General features: G+C 38.8%; 1 protein-coding gene across 1 annotated transcript in view; it reads left to right on the top strand.

Moving 5' to 3' along the window:
* Positions 1 to 2041: 2041 nt before the first annotated feature.
* The window catches only part of KCNIP4 (potassium voltage-gated channel interacting protein 4), a 574348-nt gene continuing 553914 nt past the window's right edge, over positions 2042 to 22475 (top strand). The window contains exon 1 of the mRNA XM_040237928.1: positions 2042 to 2261. Coding sequence (XP_040093862.1) covers positions 2162 to 2261 — 100 coding nt within the window. The 5' untranslated portion in view covers positions 2042 to 2161. The remainder of the gene's footprint in view (positions 2262 to 22475) is intronic.

The following is a 22475-nucleotide window of genomic DNA, read 5'->3' as shown; positions in this document are numbered from 1 at the left end:
ATGTTCACCCAAGTGGCTATAATATAACATACTGTAAGAGAGAGAGAGAAAAAAAGTACTACAAAAACACACAAAAAAGGGAGAGAGTTGTTTCAGTACTGCTTGGAGAAGTTTCATGGAAAAGTTTTATGAGCCTGACAGGCAGAGTTGGTATGGAAAGGATTTTCAAAATACATGCTTTTTTTTTTTTTTTTTTTAACAAAGCCTGTATGATGGAGAAGCAGAGAAGGAGTTTGGAGGAAGGAAGCTGAGCTGTCAGGTATAGTGAATGAACAGAAGGCCAATGAGGTACAATCCTCAAGCTGGTACCAGATCATGTAGAAACCAAGATGGTGCTCCAAGGATCGTAGACTTTATTCAGTAGGCAGATGGGGAGCCATGGAAGGTTTAGAGCTTCCCATGTAGCTCAGCAGTAAAAAAAACCTGCCTGCTAATGAAGGAGACATAATGAGATGCGAGTTCAATTCCTGAGTCCCGAAGATCCCCTGAGGAAGGGAATAGGCAACTGACTCCAGTATTCTTACCTGGAGAATCCCATGAACAGAGAAGCCTGACGGGCTACTGATCATGGGCTCTCAAAGAGTCAGGCCCAACTGAAGTGACTTAGCACACACACATATGATAAGATGAGAGTTGTATCTCAGAGGAATTGCCCCGCCAGCTCTGCGCGGTATGCATAAGCATGGGGAGACGTGTGATAAAAACAAGAGCTAGTAGTGACTGAGCTCTTAATCTGTCCTAACAGTATTACTCATTAATTCCCTCAGGGGTCCAATGAACTAAGTGCTATTACCATGCCCCCTTTTACAGATGAGGATATTAAAGCTTGGAGATGTTAAGTAACTTACCCAAGATCACACAGCTAGTAAGTAGTCAGACCTGAAAACAGAAAGTCAGGCTCTGGAGTCCCTCCTCCAAATCATTTTGCTATATTTCTTCAAAAGCTACCCTGCCCTGCCTTTGCCTGATGTTTCTTCTTCCTTCTTGATCTTAAGTTTGCTCATCTCTGAAACAGGAGACATGAATTGTGTTTATGAGATGCTAACTCTTTTTTTTTTTTAATTCTGTATTTTAATGTGAGCTTGATCTATTTGGTCAGTAATCGGGGAGACACAAACGTGAAATGGTTGTGTAAGTTAATGACAGAAACTCCAAACAAATTTTGTTTCTGATCGACTGTTCTTAAACTTTCTCTGGCTCCAGATTTACTCAAATCAATTAAAAACACAAACAAGCATAGAAGGTACACAATGAAAGAATATACCTAACTATATATTTTGGTGTATTGAATGGCAATGAACTAATGCATAAGGTAACTCTAAACTCTAAGATTTGCAAATATTAAGAATACTTACTAGTTTATCATACCCATGCTTTGAAACGATGTGATGATTACCACTCAAACCGGAATATTAGTTCACAACGACTCACACAGAGCCCCAGGATGAGGCAACTCACTGAAAAAATAAAGTCAATATTGCACGAGAGTCCCTTAAGCCTCATTTCTCTCCGCGCTCAGCTAGTTGGGACAAAATACACACTTCGCTTTTCCTGACTCGTAAACAGGCTTTCTGAAGCAGCTGAATCTAAGCTGTCACTTCGCCTCTCGGCATTTTCAGATTGTTCTTATTTCAAATTCGATGCTCCGGTCCCTGTCTGCAGCGGGAGTCCAGCCCCTGGTTAGTTTCCGTTTCCAAGGCAACTGACCAGCCCAACAAAGCCACTGGCGGCAGCGGCGGCGCGGGGCGCACTGGTCCCGGGGCTGCGGAGCCATCACTGCCGGGCATCCTGTTTTCTGGGGACCTTCCTGGTAACCTCCCGGGTCTCCGATTGATCTGCGCCTTACTTCATGCGTGGCTGTCTTTCTGTGTAAGAGTGATAAAGAGGAAGCCGATAATTCCGACAGGCCCGACTTTATCCGGCTGCCACTTCTGGCCTCTGCTACAGTAGACAGGATGAATACATTTTCTCTCATTCACGCCCTCTCTCCATCTCGTCGTCTCCTTGCGCTCGCTCTCCCTCTCTCTCTCCCTCTCTCTCTAGCTCTCCTCCTCCCCTTCTCTGGCAGTAGCCTTCTTAATGTAGTTTAATGGCTTTACAAAGAGAGCCAGGCAGAGGAGCACTTTCCAGTAGCTGTGGTCGGACCATGACCTAGCTGACCATGAACTTGGAAGGGCTTGAGATGATAGCAGTTCTGATCGTCATTGTGCTTTTTGTTAAATTATTGGAACAGTTTGGGCTGATTGAAGCAGGTTTAGAAGGTAAGGGAGTGCTTTTTAGTGACTTCTAAAAATTCTCTGTTTTGCAATAAAAATTTCTTGAGGGAGCATAAGAGGCACCTGGAATGAGATCAGAGAAATGTTACTCCGGGGTGGACTTGAGGAGAGGTGGGTTTTTCAGGGTAGGAAAGATTAATAAAATAAACTTTTTTGGTAAGTTTCAGTAACGTTTTCAGAGCAAAAGAACGTTAAAACTATTAGAAACACTGTTGAGACCGAATGTTAGCACTTAAACTGAGATAAAATGTTTATAACCGATATATCTGCTTGTATTGAGAGCATTTAGTCCATATTGATGTTATTTCACTTTATCTAATATCCCCTTTTATTGTATAAGCAAATTTTATTTGGATATATTGTGTGGTCCACTTGTTTCTTTCTGTGTAAATGCATTCATCAAATGGAGATGGTTATACATTGATTATAATTTCTTACGGTTTAAGTTTGAAGCCTAAGAATGACAAGGTTTTTATAAGGTTGTCTCAAGCAGTATTTATAACATTACATATTTTACATCCCAACTGAGACTCTAAGGGGCAGAGTCCCCAACTCATATGACAGACTTTAACATAGATTCCAAAGAGCCAATTGTTTTCCAAGTGTTGCTGTTTACGTTTGTCAGACGCTCATTCCCCTATTTTCCTTAACAATCGACTCGTTTTTTTAAAAAACTAAGGTGTGTACTTGCCTATATCTTTTCCTTAATTTGATGTTTCTTTGAGAATCCGAGTAAATTCAGATTATTATTTGCTTACTGTGCAGAACACACAGTTTTTTGCATACAGCCAGTTATTGTGTCTATAAAGTTGTCAGAGCAATTTTTAAAAGCATCCCTAGGTGATGGTTGACATATTTGCGCTTGATATGCTTTTGCTTCAAATTTTAAACTCAAATAAAAAATGCAGATATTTGTAAATGTATTTACATTCACAACTAATCCAGTCCCCCAGAGAATGACTGCCACATGTGACATAAATAAAGCTGCCTTTACAAACAGCAAACGTCAAATTATAGTAAGTGTGTCACTCTGATGTAGGTTATAGAAGCCTACATCTGTAACTGCTTGTGTGGGGGAGATGGTATAAAGCAGGGATTGTTAAGGTGATTTTAAAGTTTACGGAATGCTTTTTGAAAGCCCTCTCTGGTGGCAATATTTACCATTTGAAGAAGAGGATAAAACTGTAAAATCTGGAAGTAGTAACTGCTGTGTAAAATTGACTTTACCTTATGCATTGTTGTGACACCAATAAGTTGGTTTGGCTTCTCTGCCTTTTGGTGTGTGTTATTTTCCTGGCAAATGTGATTGGGACCTCCCATTTTAATGCCCTGGTTTTTATTCTCTCTGAGACTGACAGTTCCTTAGAGTAGTGCCAGTATTTCTAGCTCTGTTGAGGGACTTTCTTTTTTACCTTATTTCATGGATGATTTGTGGTCATTCTTAAAACACTTTTTTTTGAGAGCTGTTACTCGGCATTTTGTGATGATACCTCTCTAGGACTGCTTTTGTTTCAGGAGTACAAACCAAATGATAACGTACATTTCCTTCCTCTAAGGACTGCTACCCTTTAGGAAACTATTTCCCTATTTTTTGTTATATTTCAAACTGTACTAATTTGTATGAATAGTTTCAATCTTGTATTTTATAGTTTACAATATCAGCATTTTCCAGGCCAACATTGTACTAATACTGTGGAGAGAATCTGCTTTCTTCAACATTAAGCCCATATCTTAATTCCAGGTTTTAGAGAGTATTTTGAGATAGTAAAATGTTAATGACCATATCAAGGCAGATTATCCTCAATATGTATAAACTGACCGAGAAAGAGAGCAGTAGTGCTTTCCATTGTGAAGTTTAAGACTTATCTCCAAAGTCAAAGCTAGAGTCAGAAAACCTTCAACAGTATTTAAGTTGGCTGCATAGTTTGCTTCCTGGAGATATAGAACAAATAAACACACTAATATGCTATATTTCACTGTATATAGTTTGAATATGTAGCTCCGAATGTGCACACTTTAAAGTTACAACCTAGTTTTAGTGAATAAAAAAGATCAACAGCATTTAAAATAGTATCTTCATAGATTTTTCTAAAGCTGTTTTCAAAGCAAACACTGATGCTCATTTCATTTTCAAATAAGAGTTCTCTTTCTCCCCATCATTTAACATATCTAAGCCAGGGATAATGATTCCTTCACCTTTCTTATTTCTGTCTGCTCAAGTGACCTAGTAAAGAAATTTGAGTATTAGATAGAAAAATTTGAACCTGAGTTAAAACCCTATGAGGATGATTTTGAAATTTCTTTCTCCCTAAGCAATTAAACCTTTTCATCTAAACTTACAAATGTTTTACAGTGTAGTCATCATCTAGAATGTAGTTTTTTGTATTATTGTATATGCAGTATGCAGTATGTTCTCAAGGGCATGTACAATACTGTGTTTGCATAATGTAGTTATCTTGCTCTAAGTATGTATAGAAAAAAATGTGCTTCAAAATAAATTGATAACATTAAAATCTGAAATATTTGTATTTGCTTATCTCTGAGTACTTTGAGCTCCCTTTCTTTGCACAAGCCTGTAGAATGGGTCCGGGGTGTCCTGGATCCTTCTCTTCCAGGCTGTAGATGATATGCAGAAACATGTGTACACATAGATCCATGGCATATGCTAAATTGCTTCAACCGTGTCTGACTCTTTGTGACCCTATGGACTGTAGCCCACTGGGTTCCTCTGTCCTTGGGATTCTCCAAGCAAGAATACTGGAGTGGGTTGCCATTTCCTACTCCAGGGGATCTTCCTGACCCCAGGATTGAACCCATATCACTTTCATCTCCTGCATGACATGTATTTATAAAGAAAAAAGTTGCATTTAGCAGGTAAGGTTCTTTGGCAAGAGAAAATGAAACAGTAGTAGGACTATAGACTTGTACTTCCCCTTTGCCACTCCCTTGCTTTCTAAATTGGGGTAAGCCACTTTACCTCTTCAGTTGTCTAAAATGAAAAAATTGGACTTGATAATCTTCATGGAAATTTCCATTTCAAAAGTTCTATAAGTCTGTCAGGTAATTCAGATTTGATCATTTATGTAGCATGCATTCTTTCTTATGAAATGGGTATTAATGTCCCACTTTGGGACTGACAGACAGTGTTGCTACTAGGCTCATCTTTCCTTCTCTTCCATAGTGGGCTAATTCATCATACGTCAAGGAGATTTTCATTGCATTTCAGAAGAAGAGAGAAATGTCCTTCCCTGTAGCTTTAGAATTTGACATTTGGGGCTGCTATTTTAGGCATCCTTGTGATAGAGTTTCTCAAAACTTATATGGGTTTGCAACAACAGATAAACACATCATGGTATAATTTATTAATGTTTCATAGTCCAGTTATTTTTCTTTTTTTGCAATTCAAAGTTCAGTGTTTCTTTTTTTTTAAAAAAAAAGAAATATTAATACCAGGTCAGTATGCAAGCATAGGGTTGGAAAGAATCGGACATGACTGGAGCGACTGAGTGTGAGCATGAGCAGCGTGCGTGCAAATAATATTTTTACCTTGAGCAAAGGTTTGAGGATAACACACGTGGCCAGGGCTTTGAATTCATGGGTTCTCTCTACATAGTGAGGAATTTGGGAAGCTCAAGAGTTATGCTGGTCTGGAATATTCCTAAAACCTCACCAGAGTAAATTATCTGTTTTCAGCTATAAAAATGAAAGTGGTTTTCTGTTAACAGGTTTCAAGGAGAAATTGAATCAAAATTTCAATGGCAAAGCTATTTCATTATCTCTGTATGCAACACTGGGCTGTGAAAATATCCACTTTTCACACAAATATGTATTAAATCATGTTGAAGTAGTTACTGAATTTAGAAAGAATCATCCTTCTTCCTACTACTAACCTTGATAAAAGGCAAAATTTTGCAAAAGTGCAATAACACACATGACTTGAAAATCAGTATCTTTTATTTCTAATCCCATTCATAAAAAGACACAAAGGAAGCCAACTTCTAAGCCCTTTGTAGAATATGCACTAGGATTTCTTTAGTATTTCTGGTGCTCACTTTATATAGTAGATATCTATGATACTGTAATAAGCTTTCCCATGAGAGCTAAACAAGGCTTTAGCCATATACTCAGAGATGAATTTTCAGAACTCAACTCCTTAATTTTCCTGTGTTGTTGACAGAAGTGTGAGTTTGCTGAGTCTGTCAATAAATTGGGCCAGTTGGAAAACTCGACTGACTTTGTGACCATTTTGTGATCTTTAATGAGGACTTGATAGGGAGGGAGCTATGATTTCTATCTCAAATGGCTTAATTGAAATTTACAAAGCAGACTCTTTTAAAATTCTCCTAGCATTTTTACTTCTCCCAATGCAATGGACTGTTAAAGCTGTATGTATTTGGACTATCAGAAAGGTCTTTCTAAACTGAAATGTTTAAGAAAGAGAAAATCATTTATAGAGATATTAGAAAGCATAAATAATTTTTTTATACTCTCTAGGAGTGGAATAAAGAGAATTCTTAGACAATTTGATCTTATTTAGGATCTTTTATAGTTAATATTTCAAAACCATTAATGTCTACAAAGGGACTATTAGAAGAAGAGATTTAGTATGTTCAGAGATTTACTCAGAGGATATAGAATTATTTTGCTTGGATTCTAATCACTGTTTCACCTCTTAATAGTCATTTGATTCTGGGCTATTACTTTACCTCTATAATCCATATTTTATCTATACAATGAAATAATGATAAATGATGTTAACATCTTACTTTATTAAGGGTTACCAAAGTGCAAGGCCTGTGTTGGACATAGTATACTATTAAGCTGTGTACTAAAGTGTTCTATAGTATAGTATAGAAGTAGTATCACTATTAGTATACTAACAATCTTATTTAATCCTCACACTAGGCCTGAGGTAGGTAATGTCTTATTTAATCTTTACCCTGGTCGTGTTCTCAGTTTAAAGATGGAAAAATAGAGCTTCAGAGACTAAGTTACTTGGCTCAAGTTTACTCAGCCAGTAGGTCAAAAAACTGGAATTCAAACTCAGGCCATCAGGTTCTAGATCCTATTCTATAATTTTAATCTCCCAGACATTACAGCATGATGCAATGGCAAATATTTGGTGAAGAGGAGAAAGTGTTAAGTCAAGTATCCACTAACTCTTTCTATAAGACTTTTTTGAGCACATTCTCTGTGTGAGACACTCTCAATCACTAACATTGTTTAATAATCAAAAATGTTTGCACTGACATGCTGTCTATACTATTGTAAGTACAGCAGAGAGAAGAGTATAAATCCTCTATCTTATAAACTGGCAAAATATTTTACTGTAAGTGAATCTGCATTAAATTTCACTCAAATCAAAGATAGTCTTCAGGTGAACTCTGGGATAAAAATTAAGAAAGTAGATATATGTGTTCATCCTCAGACAGAGCCCAGTTTCTTTCTAGTTTGTCTGAAGGTGACAGGTGGGAAATCTAGAAATAGATGGGACAGAGGAGGGCTGGTGAGGGAGAAAACTCTATATCCGATGTTATGGTATAGAGATGAAACTCTGAATCCAAGAAGGGTTTTTTGTTTGTTGTATTTTGTTTTTATAAAGGGGTCTAAGAACTGTTTGGAGCATAGACAAAGGTAGTAAGATGATCCACACTAGAATTTTGGATCGAGTGCATCTAGCATGATTTCTAGTGTAGCACAAGCTTCAGTGAGGTTTTAGGCTTGATAGGATGGTCATCAACAAAAATACATACTCTAGCCTTTATCAGACAGAGGAAGCAATGGCACCCCACTCCAGTACTCTTGCCTGGAAAATCCCATGGATGGAGAAGCCTAGTAGGCTGCAGTCCATGGGGTTGCTAAGAGTCGGACACGACTCAGCGACTTCACTTTCACTTTTCACTTTCATGCATTGGAGAAGGAAATGGCACCCAACTCCAGTGTTCTTGCCTGGAGAATCCCAGGGATGGGGGAGCCTGGTGGGCTGCCGTCTATGGGGTCTCACAGAGTCGGAAATGACTGAAGCGACTTAGCAGCAGCAGCAGCAGCCTTTATCAGAAGCTTTAAAGCATGAAGGAACCCAAATAGTTCTAGCTATGTGGATCAGAGTTCAGGAGAAAGAAGAAAGCCTAACTGAGTTGAGAATTCACTGTTGGACAAACAGGGCGAGAGCAGTATATGCCCTGAATTATCTTATCAACCAATTGAGATTGTAGGTGTTGTTTCTGTTTTGCAGATGGAAGAAAATGGAGATTCAGAGTGATTAATAATTTGCTCAAGGTCACAGGGGAATAAGGAAGGAACCTGGATTAGTTCCAATATCTTCATAGTGGCATTGATCCAAATGACATTCAAAATGACTATAGAAGATAAATATTCAGAAATGAGATAAAGTTTACACAGGTAAATAAAGGCCATAACATAAAGTAAATCTCAGTACAACTATGCCTAAATATAGTTGCTTTTTAAACATTTGACTTTTATTTTTTATTTTAGTTCTACTCCTTTGTAGAGGCATTCTATGTAAAATCACAGCTATGATAATGAACAAAAAGAAAATGAGGAAGAGGGAAAAAGAAGGGAAGATACATCTGTAAATCACATAATTAAAGCTCTGATTTATCAAGGCTTCATAAAATGGGAAATCCTTTAGAAATTACCAATTCCAAATCAATCATTTCATAGTTGAACAAACTGAGTCCCAGGAAGAGTAAATTATTTACTGAGTGACTTGATCTTGACAGACTCTTCTCTACAGAGAAAAAAATCTAATTTATTGTGCTCAGACAATAAACTTCAAACATAATCTAAGTTCCACCAAATATTTATCTAAATTATAGCACTCCTTAATTATTTTGCTACTGGACCAATCACTCTAAAGTCCAAGGATTCTAAGGATTCTAAGATGTAGATGATGAGATTTGTTTACAGTTACAGTCCCTCAGGCTGAGGGACTTGTGCATAAATTGATATGGTTTCCGCCTTGATGACTTGTCTGCACATTAGTGGTAGAGAGTCATTACCCCCTGACAGCCATTCAGTGGTGCCAATGGATGGATATTTGGAAGGTCCAGAATTAGTAGCCAGTGGATACATTTACAAATCACGAGGGCATTTATCCTAATTGTTCATCACACTGATTATTAATAGCAAGAAGCACCTTGTTCATTACTTGCCCCATCTCACAGAGGCCTATCTTGACCTCTCTGTTGAGATTTACCCCCACTGTCCAGGCTGTTGGAAGCAATTATTCGAAAAGCATTGAACATCATCAAGATGAATCTCTTTGCTAAAAATACACCAATTGTATGGATCAGTTCTTACAGAGAGGACATAGCATATAGATGCTAAGAACACCCTCTAAGCCAAAGTAACTGGACAGCAATCAAATCCCGTATGTAATATGTATTAGTTGTATGACTCTGGATAAGCACCCCAGTCTTCTGTGCCTCAGTTTCCTTATATCTTAAATAGGAATAATCCTAGTACTCGCCACCCTTGTTTGTTGTGCAGATTGAAATGAGTTAGTATTTATGTTTGCTTAGAGCCAGCTCTAGAATATTATAAATGACTTCTGTGCTTTGCCATTATGGTTAGGCACCATCATCTTTCTTTCTTAAAAAAAGGAGGTCACCACTCAATATCTAAAATAAAAACTGAATTTATCACTTGCTAAGCAAGTGGGAGCTGAGCTTGTAGGATACAATTGTTTAGAGGAAAACACTGCTAATGTTTTATGCAATTTGAGGCTCTCCAAAGAGTGGTTACTATTAATGGGATGTTGTCATTGAACAACTGGGTTGGGTTTAAAACCGGTTCTGTGGCTACTTGTTACTATATTCGAAAAATGATCATTCATTTCCCTTTGTGAAACTACAGTACAGGAACTTTTTATTTTCACAGTGAACAACATTGAGGATTATTTGTTGAGCACCTCCCAAATATTGGCCACTGTTCTAGACACTGGAGATTCAGACTTAAGGAAAGAAACAAAACCTTTGCTCTTGCAAGCTGATAGGCTAAATTTTGAGATGAAAATACTATAAATGCCATAGAAATGTATAGGAGACAAAGTAGTTGTAGTATCATTCATTCATTCATTCACTAAATATGTGTCTCTGCTATGTTTCACATGTAGTTCTAGGCACAGTAATGAGTGCAGTCCAAGTCCTTGTGGATTTACATCCTATCGGGGCAGCAAGACAAAAAGCTATAGTAACAAAGGAATATGTAATCTGATATTTAATAGAGGCAGACACAAAATACAACAAGAGGAGAGAATCAGGAATGTTATAACAGAGTGATCAGAAAAGGCCTTTCTGAAGAAGTGACTTCTGCCAATACTTTTTAAGAAATGAGTGTGTATAACATTGTAAAGTCTGGAACAAGAGAATTCCAAGCAAAGTGATAAGGAAGTACAAGGGCCGTTGGTTGAAAGTTTGTTTCTTGTGTCCAATAAACAGAAGGAGGCTGATGGAAGTGGAGCAGAGTGAGCTGGAAGGGTGATGGTAATTGTGGAGGGATGGTCAAGAGCACCCCTTCCAGGATCATCGCCACAACTTTGGGTTTTGTTCTTTGTATACTGGAAAGCCACTAAAAGATTAGACTAAGTAGTCTCTTTTTATTGTTTAGTTGCTAAGCTGTGTCTGACTCTTTGCAACCCCATGGACTATAGCCAACCAGTCTCCTCTATCCATGAGATTTTCTAGGTAAGAGTACTGGAGTGAGTTGCCATTTCCTTCTCTAGGGATCTTCCTGACCCTGGGGTCAAACCCACATCTTCTGCATTGGGAGGTGAATTCTTTGCTGGAAGTCTCTATGAATCCCCTATTCCAGAATCTTTTATTGGCTCTGATACCATTTTTCACCCCATGTCTGCCTGCCCCAGTCTCAGCAAGGGCAGACACATCTTTGCTTTGCCCTGGACAACCACCAGGACATTGACTCATTACCTTTCGCCAGACCTCCCTTACATGGAAGAACTCCCTCTACTTCCCATGACCTATCCTTAGCATGTGTTCAGGCCTCAGTGTTAATTTCCCTTTGCTAAGCTAGATCCACCATTCTACTAGCCCATGAGGGTTAGTAGGTAAGCAGGTGTAGTCTTCATTTGTCCTTATCAGGCTACTTCAAAATCCTAGGATACAAAGCCTGCTCTTAACTATATCTACAGGAACAATGTAAATTGTCTTAGTAAGACTTTACTAGAGAAGATATTTTAAAATTTTAATAATATTTCCTGAGCACCTGCTGTAGTGAAAGTATTAAGACAGTGGAGGCAAAGAGGAAAATTTCACAAAAAGGAAAGCGGTGTTGTTATCCTTTGAGTAATTCCTCCTCCCCCACATATTAACTCCAAAGATAAATATTCAGATTGGGAATGTTCCAAGTTGAGATGAGAATAATATACCAGATATTTGTACTAATAACATTATTTTGGAGCTAACAAGAAATAAAGAGACTGTAGTCCCACCCCCTCATTTTATGACAAAATTGAAGCCCAGGAAGGTTAATTGACTTGTTAAAATTTATAAAACTAACTGGTAGCATTAGATACCATAATAAGTACACCATCTATGACAGTGTGATAAATTACATTCTGAGTGAGAAGCTAATAATTTTACATTTCATAGTATCTAATTTTTACAGAACCCTGTAAGAATAATTTTGTTAGCCACAACTGTAGGAATTCTGGCTCTTTATTTACTTAATATATTATGAGTATTTTTTTTATATTGCTATTTTCTAGTGTTTTGGCTTATGCTCAGGAAGATAAGGGTAGGAGGAGGTCTCTGGTGCACAGGCAGAAACAAAGCTCATTAAAAAACTGATGAATTATGCCAAAATATGACCCACAGTGGTGAAGACACAGGGTCAAATACCAAAGGCTTGTACTTAGGCATTGTGGCATCAAATGAATATGGGAGTACGGGCTCAAGCAGGGAGGTCCCAGAGCTGGTGAGCAAGAAGGTACCATCACAAGCTAGTAACACCATAACACCTGAATAAGAAATTTGTTGGGTCTACGCCAGGCATCACGGTCAGCACTGTCTATGAATTAGACTTGTTGACAATTTTTATGAACCAGTTATATAACTGAAGATTAAAGAAATGAGAAAGTATGTGCTCTGGAAGTTTCAGTCACTTGAATCATGTACATAGAGGTGGTCTAGCTGGGATTGAAATCCATACCATTGACATTGAAACCATCATGTCCCCATCCTACCTGCTTCTCAAGTAGGGCTGAGCCATGATCAGGTAAATAAACGTTAAGCTGCAGATTCCCTCAAGAGTGTGGACCGCCGGCCATTCCCGTTCAAAACAAATGTTAACTTCCACACCAAATCTTGTATAGGTGTTTTTTTCCCTCTTTTTTTTTTTAAAACAGGTTCTTATATTCCAAATCCAGTTTCTCAGGTGGTTCTAGTGGTTAAGAACCCGTCTGCCAATGCAGGAGACATAAGAGCTGAGGGTTCGATCATTGGGTCAGGAAGATCCCATGGAGGAGGGCATAGCAACCCCTACAGTATTCTTGCGTGGAGAATCCCATGGACTGAGGAGCCTAGCAGGCTACAGTCCATGGGGTTGACTTGACTGAAATGACTTAGCACATATTCCAAATTATATAAGATTCAGGCCTGACTTAAACCAGATCTGTTCCTACTGTGAGCTTAGAAAATCTTGCATTTCTTGGCATTGTAAAGTTTATGGCTGGGGACACAGAAGTCAAGGTCTATCCTCCAATACAGAAAGCTGGATACAAAGTTCCCATTAGGGGTCCCCATTTGTTTTTGTTGTTCAGTCACTCAGTTGTGTCCAACTCCTTGTGACTCCTTGGACTGCAGCATGCCAGGCTTCCTTCTCCTGGAGTATTCTCAAACTCATGTCCATTGAGCCAGTGATGCCATCCAACAATCTCATCCTCTGTTTTCCCCTTCTCCTCCTGCCTTCAATCTTTCCCAGCATCAGGGTCTTTTATAATGAGCTGGCTCTTCGCTTCAGGTGGCCAAAGTATTGGAACTTCATCTTCAGCATCAGTCCTTCCTATGAATATTGAGGGTTGATTTCCTTTTGGATTGACTTGTTTGATCTCGCTGCAGTCCAAAGGACTCTCAAGAGTCTTCTCCAGCACCACAGTTCAAAAGCATCAGTTCTTCAGTGCTTGGTATTCTTTATGGCCCAGCTCTCACATCTGTACATGACTATTGGAATAAATGTGGCCATTTATTGTACATACAGTATAAAATCCAGGTAGGACAAAGACTGAGAAAATGAGTCATGGGTAAACATAAATAATGAATTTATTGTTTATTTATAATTTGTTTTATTTCTGATTACCTATTATAGCTGTATGCTATAAATTTGGAGTGCCACCATAGAAACCTTTGTGTTTACCTTTTCCCTTGTCTTCATTTAGGACAGAGGGATCTTTCCATGTTCATGGGTATTCATTCATTCATACATACTTTCATTTAATCTATACTTAAAGTTTTACTGTATGCTGTTCTAGGGGCTAGGGATACAACAAGGACAAAAACACTGAAGTCCCTGCTGTTACAGAGGAGTTGGGCTTGGTTGCAGTGGAGACTTTCTTTCCCTGTATTATAAGCTACAGATGGCAGAGCATACCAATGTAAATGTTGGTACATTCGTAACAGGAAGTTGAGAGACACCGTGTGTGATTGCTTTCTTCTTCTGTTACTATGAAATGGAGTGAGGTGAAAAGCATTTGTGGAGTAGGGAGTAACGGATATTTTAAAGAAAGAGAAAGTGCAGTTTAGTCTTTTTAGAACTTGGGGGAGTGAATTTACTGAGCAAATGTGAGACCATTGCTAGGCACTGCTTTAGTGCCCATTTGAGGTATGGGATCATCATTTTAAAAGAAGACTCTCCCTGACTGGGATAAAGTAAGCACTTTCTTAAGTACATTACTGCTAGATCATTCTTTCAAGAAATATTCAAAGAGAAGGGCAAAATTGGGTAGGAAGTTGGAAGAATGAGAAAAGTAGCTGGGAAATATTAGAGAGAATATGGTTAATATAACCACCAAATATGCAAAAACAGATATAATGACTCAGACTATAGAGGTCCAACTACAGAAGATTTGACATGGACCTAAGTGGGGCTTATGTCCTACAGCTGTGTGATGAGGCAGGGATCAGTGATTGAAAATTTTATTTCTCAATTCTGTATCTAGTAGTTATTAATCTATATCTAGTAGTTACTAATCAGTTCCTAGCAGTTACTAATCTGTGACCTATCTTCAAAACTGTGATTTAAGGACTATTTAAATCAATGAGGTATGCAATTTTGTATGTCTCTCCACATATACAAACTTGTGTGCAAATACGTATTTGTGTAAGCATACACTAGACTCATGCGGGCCCACACACACACAGTCTCCAACAACATAAACAATGAACTTCATCAGTTAATTTGATAAACTGTTTGTCTGTTTAAAGAACCTGATTCTTAATTCTTTTGCATCAAGATCTGTGAAGATTCTTTGGGAGGTGAACTTATATTTAACCATATATATAAGAACAAAGGCACAGTGCAAAAGAGCACTGGAGAGAGAATGAAATTTGACTGTGGGTTGCAGTGGAATATGCTATATGTCTGGATTAAAACCATCCTGAATGCAATCTGTACTCTAACTAGCTATGTGATCTCAGGAAAATTATTTAAGCTTCCTGATGCTCTATGTATTCTATAAAATTCTCTACTGCATCTAGCTCACAGAATACTGTCTGAAAGCAAAACATTTTTAATGGGCATAAAGTGCTTGGAACGACTACTTCTGGCCGCTACTAAGTGTCCAAGTATGTATGTGTTCTTATCTTTCCTGGTTCTTGCTCACTAGATCTTACACCTCCCTCCTTGAGGAAAGACCCTATCTTGTGGTTTCCTGGATACCTCTTCTGGGTCCAACCTGCTGCCCTCCTTAAGCTTGGATTCCTTCCTGATCAGTGTCATCTCTCCTAGCCATGCTTCAATTCTGAATTCATTCAGTTTGGGCAAGAGCCCTATTTCATTTTCGTACTGATCAATCCCTGAATTTGCCTAGCATATGTCCTTTGAGACTGTCAAATACCACTGTGTTGAAAAGGTGTTTAGAATATATTTCTTAAGTTAAAAGAACAAGTTTCAAAGCAGTATGCAAAATGATGATCCCATTTTAAAAAGTACACATAGAGTGCAGAGAGAACAAACACCAGCATTTTTCATTTCTCCTTTGAACTTGTCCATTTTTGGCATGTGTTTATACAACATCTTAGAGGTTGCTTTTAAAAGGAAAAGAATATTAATATGAAATGCACATTATTTTTTTTCCAATAGGAGAAATGAAGTACCCATTGAAACATAGTCATTTATCAATTTAAAACAATGAAAAACTCTTTTTTGATCCAGAACACATATTTAAAATTGAGCAGTTCTATGTTTGTTTATCTTTAAAATAAGATCATTCAGAGGAAACATCTCCGTACTTGAAGGTCAGCTTTTCATAATTTGAAGTCATTTTTCTGCTTCAAGTCAAACAGTTTCCATGGTGGTTGACAAAAAGCTGTCTCTATAGAAAGTCATATGTCAGGAAGTTATCAAGGGCCTGGGATATTGATATTTCACCTAAAAGCCTCACTTATCTATAAGAGGAGCTCATTTTCTTCACCTTTTACAAGGAACTGTGGTTTTACGACTCTGAGGAATAAACCATTTCACTCCATTTATGTGTTTTTCTTCATTTCCTCTGAAAGGGAAAATCGGCCTGGGAGTGTGATGTGCGAGGAAAGGGTGGGGCGAGGAAGGACAGTGCGGAGGGAAGTTTGCTCTTTCTTGGTAATTCTTGGCTCCCTTGACTTCTGAGCTTCAACCGTTTTCTTTCTCAAACAGCAGCTTGCCTGCATCAGAGTGGGTACCATTCATGAGAAAACCTCGGTACAAATTATTTAATTCTGGGGGCAGGTTGAAAGGAAAAGGGAGATCGAAAGGGGCTTCTAGCATTAGAAGGAAGTGTTTAAGACCATTGCAAAGATCTCATTGAATGGCTCTTGAGCAAGGAATTCTAAAAACCTCCCATTTCTTGTCTTCTTGTGAAGTTGCTCAGTCGTGTCCAACTCTTTGTGACCCCATGGACTGTAGTTCGTCAGGGTCCTCCAGCCATGGGATTTTCCAGGCAGGGATACTGGAGTAGATTGCTGTTTCCTTCTCCAGAGGGCCTTCCTGACCCAGGGATTGAACCCCAGTCTGCATTGCAGGCAGATTCTTTACCATCCGGCACCAGGAAATCCCTAAATACCTCACATACATTTTTTTTCCCCCAAAAGTCCTTTATAAAATTTGACTGTAGGAATGATCCATATAGGACTTTCCAGGTGGCTCAGTGTATAAAGAATCTGCCTGCAATGCAAAAGATGCAGGAGATACAGGTTTGATCCCTCTGTTGGGAAGATCCCCTGGAGGAGGGCGTGGTAACCCACTTCTGTATTCTTGCCTAGAAAATTCCAAGGACAGAGGAGCCTGGTGGGCTACAATCCAGGGTCGCAAAGAGTCAGACATGACCGAAGCAACTGAGTACACATGCACGCACATGTGATCCACATAATTTTCCTTTTTCATTACTAGATTTTTTTTTTAAATAATGAATGTGAAGAGGAATGGGTTAACTTTTCAAATCAATGCAATTTGGAGTAGGATAAAACTCTACATTACATTCTAGGCTATGATCTGGGGATACAATGTAAGTGATATATGATTTACAATTTGGAAGAACTTAAGTCCCCAAACAACTCCCCTGAAACAATAGTATCATGGAAAGAACACTGCATTGGTTTCAAATACTCTTATGTTTTTGTCTAGACTCAGTCACTAGCAAGTTATCGATGTTACTTTTCCTTCTCTGACAAGTGGGGATAATACTGAACCCTTAGCATTCTTGTGACAACATTAAGGGCAGTAGTCAAGAAGTGGGGTCATCCAATCAGTACTTGTTACACATTGTATCAAAGTTGGTCAGGTGGTATTAAGAACTTGTACTCTGGAGTCTGACAATTTGAATTTGAACCTTAGCTTGGGTCTTACCTGCTTTGGATTCTTGCACACACACTTCTTATCAATTTTTTGCTCCAGTGTCCTCATGAGTAAAAAGGAGGTAATTATGGTGCTGATACCATAGGAATTTGAGGATAAATGAGCCAAAATATGTAAAGCACTTGCAGTGCCTGGCCCAAGGTAAGCACTGTATAAGCATCTCTTATTATTTCCCTTTTTTTCAAAAGTTATTGATTTTTTCTTTTCAGCCTAGTCTAGGGAGTTTGTCCATTTTCTCTTTCTGTTAATTTTTTTTCTTTTTTTTTTGGTAATAGTGATAGTGGCTTCTGTTTTAGCTCAAGTCTCTCACACTTTGCACTGGACGGTTAGCACCTTGGGGGATAGCTGTGCTGTGAGCCAGTGTTGAGTTTGCAATCCCCCTGGACTGGTCTTCATACTGTGGTTCATATGCCCCTGGTAATAAGGAAGACCTCATGAGGAGAGGCTGTGCATTAATCAACACTAACCCTGCCACTGGAGGAACAAGCCCAACTTCTGGTAGTTAAACATCTTTCCTCCTCGGTAAAGCCAAGCAGCGCTTCAGAGAGAAAGAGTTTGTAACTCATGCTTATATCCCCTACAGCAGTACTTAATATGAACTCAGCAAGTGGCTATGAATAAGGGAGTCAAACAACTGTAAACTACTACTACTTTTACTTTGCTAAATCAAATTTTATAGTTTTTTTAATTCTAAAATATTTTTGATATTATGTACATATTGTATTTCCCCAAAACTCAAAAGGAGGAGTAGGTGGGGGTGAAAAGTTAAAGAGAGGAACTCAAATGGTAGGAGGCTTCCCAGGTTGCTCAATGGGAAAGAATCTGCCTGCCACTTCAGAAGACACAGGAGATGCAGGCTTGATCCTTGGGTGGGAAAGATCCCCTGGAGGAGGAAATGGCAACCTACTCCAGTATTCTTGCTTGGGAAATCCCATGGACAGAGGAGCTTGGCGGGTTACAGTCCATGGGGTCACATGGCCTCTCAAAAAGTCGGACATGACTGAGTAACTGAGCATGCACTCAGAATGGTAGGAGTCTTTACATAAGCCGTAGAAACCCTCTAACGGCACGTAGACTCCTTGGCAAAATACGTTAAGTGAGGGTCATAAGTATGGATATGAACTTGGGCAAACTCTGGGAGACGGTGAAAGACAGAGAAGCCTGGAACGCTGCAGTCCCTGGGGTCATGGACACAACTTGGTGACTGAACAAGAAGCAGCAGTACGGAATTAATAAAACACATTTGGTACCAGATTCTGCCACACACTTGCTTGGGCCCTAGTAGGTCTTTTGAGCAGTAAATTAAATTTTCTGCATTCTGTGTTCCTCATCTATCATGTGGAGATAATAATATTTATGTCAGGGGATTGTTATGATGGTTAAATGAATTAGTATATGTGTATAAGGCACTTAGAACAATATCTGGCCTTACATAACTGTTTATTATTGACTTACTATTATACAGTCTTCTCTTGGTAACCTCTGGGAATTTGTTCTAGGACCCTCTTGAATGGCAAAATCTGAGGATGCTCAAATCCGTTATATAAAATGGCACTAGTCCAGTTTACCCTTAGGTTCTGCATCTGACGTTTCAACCACTTTCCATCAACAGTTTGTTGAATCCATGTATGCTGAACCCAAGGACGTGGAGGGCCAGCTGAAACATTCATCAGACATTAAATTAATAGAATATAGTTTTTGCTTTTACATAGTGATTAGAAGAGTTATGGTACTTTGATTAGACCACATTTATTTTCGTGTATTTATGAATACTTTCTAATGGGAACATACATAATATTATCAGTGCAAGCTCAAAATTTCAGGCAATGCAGAAGTCTAAGAAATTAAAAAAAAAAAACAAAAAACTTAAGCCCCTTAGCTTGCTCTTCTCTCCTGTCTCCTGTTGTAGAGTACTACCAGAGTAACAGTAATACCAGAATAACAGAAGTACCAGAGTAACAGCAGTAACAGAGTAACACTAGTTTCTGAAGTGTTTTCAGTAGAGTTAAAAGTCAGGCAAGAAAAGGCCTGTCTGATCATGGAATTTTGGAAACACTGTGCTGTAGGTCCCTTTGGAGACTCAGAACATATTGGGACATGTTAGAAGTGCTGAGAAATCTTGCAACCAAGTGTGCTAGTTGCTCAGTCATGTCCACTGTTTGTGACCCCATGGAGCCCACCAGGCTCCTCTGTCCCTGGGATTCTCCAGGCAAGAACACTAGAGTAGGTAGCCATTCCCTTCTCCAGGGGATCTTCCTGACCCAGGGGTTGAAACCGGGTCTCCTCCATCGCAGGCAGATTTGTTACTGTCTGAGCCACCAAGGAAGTGTTTTCAGTAGAGTCAAAGGTCAGGTAAGAAAAGGCCTCAATGACCATGGAATTTTGGAAACACTGCTGTCGGTCAGTTTGGAGACTCAGAACATACTTGGATATATTAGAAGAGTAACAAGCCTTGTAAGCAAACTGGCCTGCTTTTACTGCACCTTAAGTGAAGCTTACTCCTATTGACATCCAACAGAACACATTTAGGAAATGTTGTAATAAGCTCTGGGCAGCAGGAAAGAATAGAAAGAGTGTGAACATCTGGCTCAAAAATGTTGGGATTGAAATCCAAGCTCTTTCTTTTAGTGAATCTGTGTTATTATTTTTCATTTCTTTTTGCTTTCTTTTTAGCTTCTTTGTCAGTTTTCTTGTCAGCAAAGAAGAGTAACATTTTCTCCTCAAAATTCTTTGTGAAAACTAAATAACAGATGAAGGGTATAACATATGTCACAAATATTACCTCCCTTCCTTTCTCTCCAAGGAGCAGAAAGAAATGTACAGAGATGTTTCTGACAGACATCAGAAATCCCTAGGGAAGTGTTTTGCAAATTGCTCATTGAGGAGAAATGTTTCTGGGTATGGGTTAAAATAAGATATGAGATGCCTCACTCTATGTGATTCCCTTTTCAGAGAAAATACTTCCAGGGACTTGGTCTCTGACTCATACTTCCTGTACCCCAAAGCAATATACCTTATCTCCCTATTTTGTCACTCCCAAGGCTTAAAATGTAGCCAGTTTGGGATACCATTTATCACATAATATGCCCAAGCCAGTGTTAGTTTTCACCTGCTCAATCAATTATTGTCTCATTGTCACAGGGCATGGTGGCCTTATCATAGGCAGCCCTCTACCATAGCATTTACTTCTACGTGAAATACTCACACACAGTGTCGTCCAATCAAACATTCCACTTACTCCAAATGTCCTGACCTCTCTGCTACTTATTCCAAAGTTGAGAGTTCTGAAACTGGCTTTAAGAATAGGTAAAATAGGAGAGATATGCGGAAAAGAGAGGGATGCAAGAGATATGAGGAAAAGAGAGGGATGCAAGAGATATGAGGAAAAGAGAGGGATGCAAGATGAGTGGAGGATGTAGAAATCCCCTGTATATCTGTGTTTAAATGGAAGGGATGCTGAATTGAGGGGAAGGAGAGAAATGGATGAGCATAGGCTTGTGGGGCTCAGACAAGCAATTTTCATTTAGAGTTTGTCATTCCCTATAAACAGCACTTGGTATTATTGCAATAAGTCACGCCATCATTGGAACGAAGCCAGCTCTTTTGTGCAGTGCTAGATGGCAGGCATCATGTTATGCTTTGGTTTGTTTGTTTGATTTTTAGGTTGTAATTTCTAACATCAAATTCCACTTGCCTGTATGATTTTATCTCTGATAAAAGGAAAATTGAAGATGCATAGTAATTTCTCCAAAATTCAGACTGAGTCATTTGGAACGTGTAGTGAATGGAGCACTGTCTGAACTGAGGTTCTAAGCAAATTTTTATTCATATAAAATGTAAATGTGTTAGTCTAACAAAGATTTGGCGTGGAGAATATTTAAAATGCTAGAAGAAGTCAACTGTTTTCATGCAATCTCCTAGTTCCTCAGATGCTATTTAAATAATGCATGTAATTAAAAATTATTTTTATCTGTTCATTAAAAGCAAGATTAAAGAAGGGTGTCAGATAGGCTTGACTTTGTTATCCTAGTTTGAATTAATACTTAATTTAAAAATAGATGCTAATGGATCAACCTGGACCATAACAGAGGCATTTGTGCATTTGTGTGTGTGTGCATGCTTTAAGGGCAAAACATAACACAATGTGATACTGAAGAAAAAATGTGGAGAGTGAAAAGCACTGATACAGAAATCAGAATAATTGGATTTGGAGGTGAGAAGGGATTTTGAGGAGTTACAGTTGCTTTACAAGTTTGTGTTAGCTTTTGCTAACAACAAAGGGAATCAGCTATATGTGTACATATATCCCCTCCTTCTTGAACCTCCCTCCCATGCTCCTACTCCCATCCTATCCATCTAGGTCATCATATAGCACCAAGCTGAACCCCCTGTGCTATACAGTAGGTTCCCACTAGTTATCTATTTTATACATGGTAGTGTGTATATGTAAATCCCAATCTCTCAGTTCATCCCATCACCCTTTACCTAGCTGATATCTACATGTCTATTCCCTCTATTCCATCTGCATCTCTATTCCTGCCCTGCAAATAGGTTCATCTGTACCATTTTTCTAAATTGATACAGCCACTCTGGAGAACAGTAGAGAGGTTCCTTTAAAAAACTAAAAGTAGAACTACCATATGACCCAGGAATCCTACTGCTGGGCATATATCCAGAGAAAAGCATAATTTAAAAAGGCTCATGCACCTCACTGTTCCTTGCAGCACTATTTACAATAGCCAAGACATGAAAGCAACCTAAATGTACACTGATGGATGAATGGATAAAGAATATGGATACATATGCATAGCGGAATATTTCACAGCCATAAAAAGGAATGAAACTGGGTTATTTGTAAAGACATGGATGGACCTAGAACCTGTCATAAAGAGTGAAGTAAGTCAGAATGAATTTGGGGGTTTTAAGCTGAGGTATTCTCTTTACTAGGGGTGTGATTTGGGCCAAGAGCTATAGCAAATGCTGTTGGTGTCTGCTCAGGTCTCTTGGAACCCCTCTTCCTAGTGGGCATGTCCATCCCCCAGCTGTGAGCACTCACTGAGGGCTCACACCTGTGACATTCTCTGGGGGCACCCAAGGTGCCTGGGAGTTACA

Source organism: Oryx dammah, unplaced genomic scaffold, assembly GCF_014754425.2.
Source record: "Oryx dammah isolate SB20612 unplaced genomic scaffold, SCBI_Odam_1.1 HiC_scaffold_3, whole genome shotgun sequence".
NCBI classification, from domain to species: domain Eukaryota; kingdom Metazoa; phylum Chordata; class Mammalia; order Artiodactyla; family Bovidae; genus Oryx; species Oryx dammah.
Note: the sequence above shows the minus strand (reverse complement) of the source record. Positions and strands in the feature narration are given on the sequence as shown.